At 43.2% G+C, this 12,922-nt stretch overlaps 1 protein-coding gene across 2 annotated transcripts in view; it reads right to left on the bottom strand.

Annotated features, from left to right (window-relative positions):
• The window catches only part of SH3RF2 (SH3 domain containing ring finger 2), an 82,179-nt gene that overhangs the window by 39,607 nt on the left and 29,650 nt on the right, over positions 1-12,922 (bottom strand). For both annotated transcript variants that reach the window (XM_075131320.1, XM_048859641.2), the window contains 3 exons: positions 6,948-7,217; positions 4,187-4,282; positions 526-852 (listed from right to left, as the gene is read on the bottom strand). In XM_075131320.1, the coding sequence (XP_074987421.1) occupies positions 526-852; positions 4,187-4,282; positions 6,948-7,217 (693 nt within the window). The remainder of the gene's footprint in view (positions 1-525; positions 853-4,186; positions 4,283-6,947; positions 7,218-12,922) is intronic.

The following is a 12,922-nucleotide window of genomic DNA, read 5'->3' as shown; positions in this document are numbered from 1 at the left end:
GGAAAGTCTTTTATTTTTTAAGAAAACCCTCTTTCTTTTCAGTCTCCAACCCCCGCAGCTTACCAAAACAATGTCATCATTCTGATAATTTAATCTCCCCTTTTATGAGTCACATTGGCACCTGTGACTCAAGAGGCAGAGCTTTCCATTTCCAAAGGGGGGAAGAAGTCCCTGACTTCATGGATGACACAATGGCTTGTAGGCGTCTCTAGCACTGGCATTCCATCTCCCTTCTCTCCCGTTTTTTTAACATGCAATCCTTAAAAGGAGTCTTTTACCTTTATCATCTTCCTGTCGTATTTACAGAAAGCTGCACTAAGCCGTGGAAAAGAGTTTAAACCATTGTAGATATAAATGTTTAAAAACCTAAAAGAGCTGTTTAATACTAATTTGAGCTTTGGCCTTTCAGGTTGCTATCTGCATAGTGAAAAATGTTTCCACCTAGAAGTTACTTTTCAGCCTATTGTTTGCAGAGCCAACAATGTGTGTGCTCAACAATCAGCAACATGAATGGTTTTCATTTACCTGGACGGGGGGGCCATATGGGAATTCCACTTTCTCGCTGCTCTGGGTTGCCACAGTAGGATTACTGGAGCTGATGAGTACTGGTGAGCTGATTTCCAGTGTTTGCCGCTCTGTGGGTGAGTGGACCATCCTGTTGAGTGAATTCAAGGCACTCGTGATAGAGAATGGTCTCAGGCTCTTCCTTCTAGATTCTGACACCTTGCGGAAGGTTGGTGACTCTGTGCCTTTCGCTCTGGGAGAGGCTGTCCTTAAAGGTGATGAATATTTAAATGAGGGGGATCGGTGGCTTTTCTTTGTCTGTAGGAGTTGTCTTGCAGTCATGTTTGGCTGGGACAGAAAGAAGAGAAGTTTTATGGCACCATCTCAGAAGTTAAGCTTTGCATAGACCCCAAACCCAGTGAGCATAGACCCACATTTTATACCTCATCCTATCAAGGAGCCTAGCTGAGTTTGGGCTTCAGATGGCATTATGGTTAATCTTTGCAATTGAGTGGCTCAGCTTTGTTATATTTTCAGTGACAAATCCCAGAGGCATAATTACTAACACAAAGCTGACCACCAAATTAAAATGGATTGGAAGAAGTCTGTCACTGAGACACCATCTGATTAAGCTTGTATGTCTGGTTCTCTCTCCAGTTGAAGTCTCACAGAAAGGTTTGGCTTCCTTTCCTGTCAAAACTGGAGACTCACAGAGATGAAGAAGCATGCATCTCAGCTAGTTTCTTCCACTCAGCTCCAGTACACAGTATGATAAATGGAACGCCAAATTACAATGGACAAATGGGCACATCTTTCTTAATTGCTTTGTGTTGGCAAGATTGGGTGCATTTCACAGCAGGGGGTCAAGTCTCTCCAACTGACATGAAGGCGTTCATATGGAGAAGTCCATACTGATGTTAGCTTTATAAGCTGTGTTGCCTCCATTCAGTTAGATCAATTTAGAGTAGGGGTGGGCAAACTATGGCCCGTGGGCTGGATCCGGCCCCTCAGGGCTTTGGCAGGGAGCTTGCCCTGGTCCTGGTGCGCGCTGTTGCCACCCTGGAGCCACTCCAGGTAAGTGGTGCTGGGTCAGAGCCTGCACCCCGAACCCCTCCTGTCCCGTGTCCCCCAACTCCCTGCCCTGAGCACCCTGCCTGCACCCCAACCCCCTGCCACACCCCTCCTGCAACCCAACCCCCTGTCCTGAGCCCCCTGCTGCACCCAGAACCCCTCCTGCACCCCAACTCCCTGCCCCGAGCCCCCTCCCGCACTCCTCCCTGCACCCCTGCCCTGAGCCTCCTCCCGCATTCTGCACCCCCTCCTGCACCCTAATCCCCTTCCCTGAGCCCCCTCGTACACCCTGCACCCCTCCTCTGCCCCGACTCCTTGCCCTGAGCCCCTTCCTGCACACTGCACCCACTCTCACACCTCAACTCCTTGCCCCAGCCCTGCATGCAATTTCTCCACCCAGATGTGGCTCTCGGGCCAAAAAGTTTGCCCACCCCTGGTTTAGACCAAAACATTCACAGCTTGATCCTGCTCCCACTGAAAGATGTGGGATTTTTACCATTGATTTTAAGGGGAGCAGAGTCAGACCCTCAGTTTGCATAGAGACTAAGGGCATGTCCACACGTACGGTGCTGCAGCGGGGCCGTTGCCCCAGCGAAGACGCTGTGTGCCGACGGGAAAGAGCCCTCTCACTGGCCTAATAAAACCACCTCAAGGAGCAGCAGAAGCGATGTTGGTGGGAAAAGCTCTCCCACCAGCATCGCCCTGTCCACACCGGCACTTATGTCGGTGTGATTTATGTCACTCAGGGGGTGGTTCATTCACACCCCTGAGCAACGTAAGTTCTGCCACCATAAACTGTAGTAATAGCCTGAATTTCAACAGGATGTCTTTGAACCTGCTGAGTAACTCAATATGAATAGCAAAGGGCATTTGGTGGCAATGTTTCTTCCCACAATGGCTCCCAAAGAAATTAACCCTGATTTACGGCTGACATTAAAGACTTGCAAATCTTTGAGATTCTCTCCCACTCACTCGAAACATTATGCCTAATGCCTAGGATGAAAAATAATCCACCTAGCGTGGAACAGGTCATTGCCCTTACCAGTATCATCATGTAAAAGCAAAGGTTGTTTTTGTATTGTCTCCTCCTCAATCCCAGGTTTAAAAACAGGTAGTGTGTGTGTGTGATATATTAGACTCCTCTCCAAGTACTTACAGAAATAAGTGTTATATATAATATTGTAATTTCTGTAAGTGATTAGAGATGAGTCTAAAACCAAAACCATTTATCTGAATTCCCCTAACACTAGGTATTTGGTTAAAGTGGAACATGGATCTGATCATTGTCTGTAAAGCCAAAGCCAAAAGAAGTCCTGTATCTCTCAAACTAGCCCCAGGTTTTCCCTTCCCATAATTAATTTCTAATTCCCCAGTGGCCATAATTAATTTATTCCAGCTAATGCCAGATTAAGTAAAAAATTACTTGAGTCAAAATTATTTCATGAAAAGAAGAGACATTTTACAAGATCTGTTCGAACTTCAAGTAATATTTTTACTAGTGTCTGTCTATAAAGTAATTGTGGAATAAGTAACAAATGTTTTCTGTACTTAATTTAATAATATCTCCATTTGTGTCTAGGTATTTGGTGTGCCATTTACAGTTTATAGCCCAAGCTAAACTTTAGGGAGATCATTAATGACCAATTCAGTATTAAACAAGAAATGTTGCGGCTGGGGAAGGACTAGATGGCCAAGGAGATTGATAATGCAATAAATCTCTCTCTCTAAATCTCTGCTTTGAATTTGGGGCAGGCTGGTAGTGACTTAAGGCTGTTACTATCTGATAGATGTTTTGTGCTTTATGGAAAATCAGTTGGTTGATCTCATTACAGTTCCTAGTGGAAATGTATTAATAGAGCTGATCAAAAAAGACAAGTCTAGTCTGTCAAAAAATTAGCAAGGAATGAACATTTTCCATGACATTTTTTGGATTTTTTTTTTTTTTGCCAAAAATATGTTTGAAATAAAATTTTGAAAAGCATTTGAAAAATATCATTTTGATGGGGAAAAACAACCCTCTTTCATTTTTCCACACTGGAAATGATGACGAGAGGGGCAGTGAATGTGAAAGAAAATGCCCCTCCCCCCAATAAACAACACAAAACAAAATGGAACTTGGATGAATAATTTTGAGAATTTTCACTTTTAAAATTTTTTGATCAAAAAATGAATTTTTTTTCCCATGAAAGTGTTCAGTTTGGTTGAAAGAGTTCTCCCTCCCCCCACTAAAACAGAATTTCAATGTACATTTTGCACTATTTCTAATTATTAACATCACAAAACCCATCTTGTGACCCTCACCCTTATTCATAGTGTCAGCAAAATGCCAAGGACTGAATAGGCCATGAAGACTGAATTACCCCTTCACTGGTAATTGCGGTCCCCCCAGTTAGGACGTGAGATACGTTGACAGGGCAGTGTTTGAGAGTATCTCCTTAGCTTCCAACCACCATTCTTCACTTAAAGGAGATGTAACAGAAACCAGAGAATACCCTCCAGGATCATGGATCACATGAGGAGCATCATTCAGTATGGTGGGAGTGAATACAGATGTTGACTGCTTCCCTGTGGTAATGGATTGAATAAGTGTTTTTGAATGTGCTGCACTTACCTCCACAAACAAGATGGGGAAGATCCCTATTTTATCACCTAACTTTCCCTCTGCCCAGTTCTCATCAACTCTGCTAATCACTGTGATGATATCGCCCTGAAATGCAGAAGTATATTGTTACCAACCTTCCCGTCTGGGATAGACAGATAGTACATGTAAAGATGGGTTTGACCCGTAATTGCTGCAAAACAAAATCATTAAGCAGCCTCTGAGGTATGTCCATTGTAGAGAACACATGTCTTCAGCAAAGCTCTTTGGCACGTGCTTAGTCTTAAGTACATGTTTAAGTCCATCTGTATTCAGCTCTATGCTCAGCGTGCGTTTAACTTAAAACAACAGCATTTAACAAAAAATAATGGAAAATGTGTGAAAAGCAAGTGAGTTTATGACTTTTTAAAATACTTCCTTCATGTGGAAATTCTTCTTTAATTACCATGCACGAATAAAATAATGAAAATGGCATTTCAGATATGTACCAAATATAAACCATTATAAGTTTCCAGGCAATTGGAACTGTACTGCCAAGAAACTCCTATATAAACGAATATTTCAAGAGTTGAAATACCCTAATATTATTGGACCTGCAGTACTTCAAATACTCTGCAGCAAAACTAGTTTTCTATCGACTTGTGGCTAAAAATCCTTTGGAAAGATCCATTTTCTGTGCAACCCAGCAGAAATGAAATGTTACTCATTTTTAATATATTTGTATTTGATCAACTGAAAATACCTGCAGGGAGAAAAGGTCCAAAAATGCAGGGTTTTTTTCCCTTTGAATTAATTTGAAGTTTTTGAGAATCAATCACATTTTACTCTAATTCCAATTGAGAGCAGAATGGTCTTGGCCTAATTCCCCTCTGGCTTGCATCACTTGCATCTATGCAAAGTGGGTAGATGAGGATTCCATTACAGTTTGGTAGAACTTTGCTTTCCTTTTGCACAGGTGTAAATGACTCCACAAGACGAAGGAGAGGGGAGAATCAGGCTCCCTTTCCAGATTTTTTTTTAATAATAATACATTGCACTTTCATAGCACTTGTCATCTGGACTGTGACTCTCAGATCACTGCATAAACATCCAGGGCCAGATTGTGGTTCACTCTGCATGGGTACACAGAACCTCTCCTTTCTTGCATCACCCATATGAGTCTTGTCACAATGGTAGTGCCTGGGTTCTGCTGACTACTAGCACCCACTGGGGTGCAAATAACCTCAAGAGGGGAAAAGAGCAGCAGAGAGGAGGTTATGTGGGGTATGCTGAGCTTTGAATCCTCCTGCTGTGGTTGGGTGCACAGAGGGAGCTTCAGCAACCTCGTGCAGCCTGATGGGTGATATTAAAGGAAATCACTGCAGCAGCTGGGGTCCTTAAGTGAGAACATACAATGAGAACTGTCTGACTAACATTGCAAGACACGGGGATGTGAGTGAGTGAGTGTGTTGTCCCCTCCTCGAAGAAGCATCTGCCTGTTTTATATGTACGATAACGCTCTGTGTGCTAACTGAACTGTAGGCGTGGAAATGAGGGCTGTCTTCAAAAGCAAATAAATAGAATGAGTAAGCAGTGAAACAAAGACAAATAAAGCAAAAAAGAAAACAAAACCAGACGGCATGAAAGAGAGGAAAGCATCTGCAGTTAAAAAATATTGTTGGCTCCCCGTGTCCCTTGTGTTATTGTTAGCAATATTAGAAACCACACTTTAAAGTGACAATGCAAAGTGAGCAGCAGCAGATGCTTCAGTGAAACTTACTTTCTCCTCTGGTTCCGCCCCATCCCAGTTTGAGATAACAGCTGGTTTTGGATATTTGAACTTTCTTTCCCCCAGCCTTCCCCTCACCCAGCCCTATCTATCAAGCCTCTTAACTTTCTCCTTAATCCCCTCTAGAGAACTGCTTGTTTTTGCTGATTAGCAACAGCACTAGGGGCTGAGTTGCCGAATGAAAAGAAAAACAGGTGACTTTTCTGTTAGGACATCAGAGCCCCTAGGTGTTGGTTTCTCAGCTAGATTCAATATGCTTCACTTAATTTTGAAATACTAGGAAGTGTTGACATTGCTGTGAAGCACACTTACCTTGAAAAGTATCTACTGTAAAAAGAATAAATGCAAGTCCTATAATTTCAGTAGAATACCAGGACAGATGGCAAATGTCTGTAGAAGCATGCAGGTGTTGCTTCACTAATGTATGTTCCTAAAGGAATGGCTGAATATGTTGAAGGTGCATAGATGATCTCTGTCCCCTGACTATTAAGCCATTTTTATTATATAACTAAGCATCTTTCAAGGCAAACCCTCCCATAGTTTAGGGAATAATGCAGCTAATCAGTTATTAGCTAATTGACTAAAGGAGCATTGTGGAGAAGTTAAAGCAAGGGACTGAACATCAGGCTTCCAGGTTCTGTTTTCACCTCTGTCAAATTTCCACTCATTTTCTAAATATCAGTGTGTGTCCTTGGCGACGTCACTTAGGTGGGACTTTCAACCATTGACTTCAATGCTAGGTTAGAGTTGGGTTAACACTGAGGACTTCTGAAAACCCCACCCTCAACCTCTCCATCTTGGTTTATCTATGTGCAAAATGGGGATGATATTTATCCCACTGAGATTTTGGGAAGTTTAATTCTTGTTTGTATAGTGCTTTGAGATCTTTAGATGAAAGGTGCTGTAGACCTGCAAGGTTCTATGGTGCTGACAACAGGACCTAGGGTTGAGAAACTACCCAGCTGTTCAAATACCGGCCCCTGACTGGCAGACAGGCAACCTTACCTTATGAAATGTCAGGCAGTCCTTATTTTCTTTTTTATCTCTCTCTCTCAGATCAAAGTTGTAAAGTGCTTTGCACAGGGGTGGTGGTAGTGGAAGTTGTTTGATAACCTGCACTGTGCTGCTTGGGAAAACCCCACTGACCCCATTGATCTCTCCCAAGTACCATTTTTCATCCAGCTGTCGGTGCAATATGATGATGTCCCCTTTATTGAACCTCAGTTCACCAGGGTTTTGTCCTCTGTAGCTGTACAGGGCTCTGGCCCGGGGAACCTGCAGGATAAGAAACAAACATTAGCTTTTACTCATGACCTACTGACACAAAGTTCTGGTCATCATTGTTTAAGCTAACATGACTCCTCGCATTTGCATCCTAAATTGATGTCTAGTGAGGACAAGCCCAAAAGGAGAACTCCTGACACCAGTGCAGCTAACACATCAAGTTCAATATTTAGGAATTTGATGAAATGAGCAATTGCTTTCTCTGTCCTTGTGGGGCTTAACTGTCTCCTGAGAGTTTGTGATCCTCTCATAATGTTTTCATATTAATAAACCCACATCATTTAGCTTTTTATTAGTTAGTTTTTTATTCAGTATCCTATGCACTATGATGTAACTGCTGGCTTTAGATTATATTTTGTCTTCTCAGCATTTTAGGAGGGGGCACTTTATTAATAATAATAATAATAATAATTATTGCTTCTTAACTGTTCAATCTGGGTTGGAGAGAGAAATTTACTGAAATCAGAGGAGATGAGGGAACCTTCCCACATTGTCCCCTGCAACAGTCTCCTAAGTAAAACTAGAGTTCACTTAAAGTATCCACTTTACTGGCCTGAATCATATTTTATCCACTCAAAAAATTCAATTTAATACACAGTGCAATGGATTGTTTGGATGGTTGAATTAAATTCAGAGCCATCACTGGCCTCACTGCCCTGAGCCTGAGAGCTACAGTTTGAAAGCAACCTTGCAGATTTTTTCCTGGAAGAAGACGAGTACAGATAAGCCAAAGGCTGCTTCTTGCTGTGTAGCAGTTCCAGGCGTGCAGCTCTTGGTGCAAGTAGCTTCTGCATCAGCTCAGAAAATGAGGTGGGGGGCTTGTGTTCCAGGCTGGTGGAAATACCTTGGGTGAGCAGCTTTATTAGATAGCGTACTGTCCTACTACACTCCACATAACACTGGTGGAATTTGGGTTTCACTTATATTTGCTGTAGTTTGTACCATATGCTTCTAGTTGAAGTGCAAAACGAACTAAAAAGTTGGAAGTGCAGTAAGGGTTAAGGCTTGTATTCTACCCACAAATAACCCCGTGTGAGGGCCAGTTGACTTAAGTAGTGTGTAGGCTCTCTGAATAGGGGTGAATTTCATTCCAGGTGCCTGAGTGTTGTAAAAAGTTGTATAAAATAAAGAGCACTGCCAAAAGACCTCTACAATCTCTAAGCACAGAGGGAAGAGTGACATTAGAAGCAGCAGCCTTATTGAATGTCCTTGTTTTGGCTTGCTAAACATTATTTATTTAACAGTGCTATTGTAATACAGCATCTTGCTGCTATTGAATACAGCAATTGCCATGCTATATCAGACTAGTAGTCCGTCCAGTCTTGTATCCAATTCGCAATGGTGGCCGAAACCAAATGCTTTAGAGGTACAGGATTTAGTTGGTGTTGGTCCTGATTTAATTGCTGTTGCTCCTGCTTTGAGGAGGGGATTGGACTAGGTGACCTCCTGAGGTCTCTTCCAACTGTAATATTCTATGAAAACCCTAATGCTACACAATTTCGCAATAGCATGCCTATGGGAGAAGTTTCTTTCTAACCTGAGCCAGTTAGTTGTTGGTATTATGCTGTGAAGAAGGAGGGTGGATATAGCCGATAAAGTTTACCCCAGCTAGTGTAACTGCAGATGTTGTTCTTCTTACTCTTATAAAGTATTAATCCTTTTGTGAATCCTACAGTATTGTTTGCCTCAATAATATCTTGCAGCAGTGGGTTCCACAGGTTATGCATCTTATAAAATATGTTTCCTTTAATACATTTTTATTTGCAATTATGCAATTCCTAGTGGAATATGCTCAGGTACCTTCACTGCAATTGTTATATCTCTTGAAATAATGGCAGCTCCATTCTCTGTGGAAGTATATAGATAATTCACTGAGAACTCTGAACTTGAGAGAGGGTTCCAGGGGTATCCTGTTTCCCCCAGGGCAAAGATTGAAAAAGTATAAGTCATAAATATCCCAAAGATCCATTGCGGATTATAGATACAACATACCATGGTGGCCCAGAGCGCTGCAGCCAAGGTCTAAAGACCAGAAAAAAAAATTGGAGTTGGGTGGGAAACAATTCTCTCTTCAATGCAAAAATTTTGGAGATTTTGAAAGTTGTTCCCACTCTGCATCAGGGTCTCACCCTGAGATCTTTTGAAGTTTCTCATGGGAGCTGTGGAGAGGAACTCTCAGAATAGCCAATAGCCCAATACTTATAGCTTTCACCAGGGATAGGTGAGAGCCTGGTTCAAGTCCCTTCTCTGCCTGGTTCAGCGGAGGGACTGGAACTTCAGTTTCCCATATTTCAGAAGAGTGCCCTGGCTGTTGGCTATTCTGAAGTGGGTCTCTCTCCTGATAGAGCTCTTCCACTTTGTATAAATAGTTAAACAGTCACTGGGCCAGAGAGAGAAAGAGACTATATAGCCTAGTGTTTAGGGCACTCACTTGGCATGCGGGAGATGCAGGGACTTGAAAAAAGATTCCCCCCTCCACTTGCAAAAGACCCCATTCTATCATCCTTTCCACAGTCATTCGTGCTGAAAGAAATCTGAACTGCTTAGTGTCTGATCAGTTAGGAATGTTGGAATTGACACATTGGATAAGACTAGTCATCCATTGAGTTTGGTGTCCTGTCTCCATTAGCGGTCAGTACCAAGGTGCTTCAGAAGAAGGTGCAAAGAACACCATCAGCTCCCAGGGGAAGTTCCACCCTGGGATACATATTACAAAGGCTGGGTTGTTTCCAGACATGCAGATGCGCCAGTATTGGGAAGATCTGTGCAAGAAGGTGTGGCATTACGCCCCATATTCTTCATGGAGATATGGTTATGATATGATTATGGCATAACTAAGATATATTTTATGCAAGATGGGTGATGTGAGATATCATTGGAAAGGTTATGATTTACTGAATATGGTTATCCTATTTGTATGCATGTATCATTTTTGTTCCTGAAAAATTAGGAATATTGCCTATGCATCTATTACAAATGTGTTTTACACCTAGGGAATGCTCACCAAACAGAATGCAATCAGTCTGGATGGCCAATTGGGAAGTGCCATTAGGGAAAACAACAGGTCTTTGAAGATACTAATCTCCCATCGGGAAGTCTTCCTGGGGACCATGCAAACAGCCTCTGAGTTATGGCAGCAGGGTCATGTGACAAAGTCACCTGGTACTGGACTTCATGAAAATACTAGTATTTTTCCACTAACTAGGGGTGGGAACCACCCTGGGAGACAAAGGATTCCCGCCATATGCAAAAACTATTTAAGGCAGGGGAGTGACATTATCGTGATTTGTTCTTCACTAACTCCCTGCCCAAGAAAGAAGGCTGCTGGAAACACCTGAGAAACAAAGAGACTGAGCTGGGGGTGGGTGGGGAGGACTGAGCCCCCAGGCTAGAAGGTGTCTGGCTTGTGAAAGGAATATCTGGAGTTTTAAGCTGCAAGCAAGTCTCTGGAATCTGCCTAAAACATCATTTAGGATGAGAATTTGCTACTTGTAACCAATTTCTTTAGTATATTAATCTTAGATTGTGTTTTGTTTTATTTGCTGGGTAATCTGCTTTGATATGTTTGCTATCCCTTGTAATCACTTAAAATCTATCTTTTGTAGTTAATAAACTTGTTTTGTTTTGTCTAAAACCCAGTGTGTGGAATTCATAACTGGGGGGCAAAAAGCTGTTGCATACCTCTCTCCACATTGAGAGAGGGGCCGAGTTTCATGAGTTTACACTGTACAATTCTCTGTGCAGCGCAAGATGGTGCAAATTTGGGTCTACTCTCTAGAGCGGGGGCATGCACTTGAGTACTGGGAAATTCCTTAGCTGAGCCTTCCCATGCAGAGCTGATCTCAGCATCTGTGTGTAAAGCTGCAGCCGGGATGTGTCCCTACCTGTATGTGTGCTGGTAAAGTGCAGTCTGAAGCTTGAGGGGGAGGGCTTGGCTGGCTTGCATCAGCAATACAGTGTAAAGAGAGCCCAGGCTGGTGGGTCAGGCAGTTCCAAGTGGCACTCCGAAGAAGTGGGGGGGAACCCGTCTCAGAAGGCTCCACCACTTGGTCTCTTCTGCCCCTCCCCTCACAGTGGCTGGGAACAGCTGCCATCCTTACACTCCCCAGACACAGGAAATGTCATCTTCTAGGGCTTGCCTGGGGAACCTCGAAGTGGGCATGGAAGAGGCATGGATAAGGTCCATTCCTCCTCCTTTGTGTTGATAGCAGAATTAAGAGCAAAAGAAAGGTGCATTGCTGTTCCCTCCCCTTAAGGGAGGTTGTCACAAGCACTTCCCTTGGTACATGGTCTGGGGTTCCCCTGTTCTATTGCGGCTCCACAACCTCTAGTCCCCACAATTACACAGCGCCTGCCGCAATAAAGTCCCAGATGTTTAGGATCCCTTTAAAACCAGCTGAGTTCTGTAGTCACCTCCCATGTGCTGTAGAACAAATATTCTGAGGACCACATTCTGGAACCGCCGTCCCATCTCCTTGGCTCCAGTGTCCAGACCAGAGTTAAATGAAACTGCTAATGCTAAAGATAGCACCAGCAAATGCCTCTTCATCTCTTTTATCTTGTCTCTGCAGTCCTAGATTAACTCTCTCCATTCTTTGGGTTTTGCAACTTTATGTAGGGGGGCTAACTGCACATTATGTGTAAAGCAGCTGGCAAATGTGCTTAATTCATTATAGGTACTTTTTGGAGCGTGACCTTTTATTAAAGTGGCATTCACTACTGTTAAATGTGTTGACGTGAACTGTTCAAAAGCGATCTGCTGCCATCGGCTGAGAGGCCAAGGACTGTATGGTCCATAGGGAGTGAATAATTTGTATCACTATCTAGAAGTGGACTTTCTAGGTGAGGAGCAAGGCATGTTTAGGGGGCAGTGGGGAGCTTCCGCTGCTATTGCTCAGGCTGTGCCCATTCAATGGATAAATTGTGGATTTCAGTCCCTAGGGCAGTCAAGGGCTGGGTGACAGAGTGTCCTGGTGGCTAGGGCACTGGACCAGGACTTAGGAGACTGGGATTTAATTCCTGGCTCTGCCACTGGTTTGCTGGATGACCTTTGGCAAGTCACTTCCCTCCTCATTCCTCAGTTTCCCCATCTGTAAATTGAGCATAATGATCCTGACCTCGCTTTGAGATCTATGTATGAAAAGTGCCATGTAAGAGTCAAGTATTATTATTAAGTCACCTTACCTTCATGAGCCCTCAATTAAAACAAAAGTAAACTAAACTCTACTAGTATGAATGGAAAAAATTGAAGTCCCTGGTTCCTGCTCCAAGATCCTGTCTTGCTTCTCACATAATAACCAATATACATTAAATCATCATAATCATAATCTTATTGGAGAGGCAGCACAGGCTAGTGGGCCAATCACAGGCCTGGAAGTCAGGAATTTTGGAGTCCTATTACTGGTTGTTGCTGGGGACAGGCTGTGTGGCCTGAAGTGCCTCACTTAACATCTCTGTTGTTTAGTTCCCCATCTGTAACGTAGGAATCACCACTCGCTGGGGTGGGGGTGGGGACTTAAGGCTGATTACTGCTTCCTGTGGAAAGTGCTTAGGGGTGGTGTTCTCCACGGAAAGTGGCTATCGCCCCCAAATCAGGGCAAAACTGTTATTTTAAATAATGTTTTTATCTGACACTTGTGTTCCCTTTTAGATTCTGCTGAGCTGCTCCCTCAGTGATTCACAAAATTGCTCTCCCA

Source organism: Caretta caretta, chromosome 8 (assembly GCF_965140235.1).
Source record: "Caretta caretta isolate rCarCar2 chromosome 8, rCarCar1.hap1, whole genome shotgun sequence".
Classification (NCBI taxonomy): domain Eukaryota; kingdom Metazoa; phylum Chordata; order Testudines; family Cheloniidae; genus Caretta; species Caretta caretta.
This window is presented reverse-complemented; position numbering and strand designations above follow the sequence as displayed.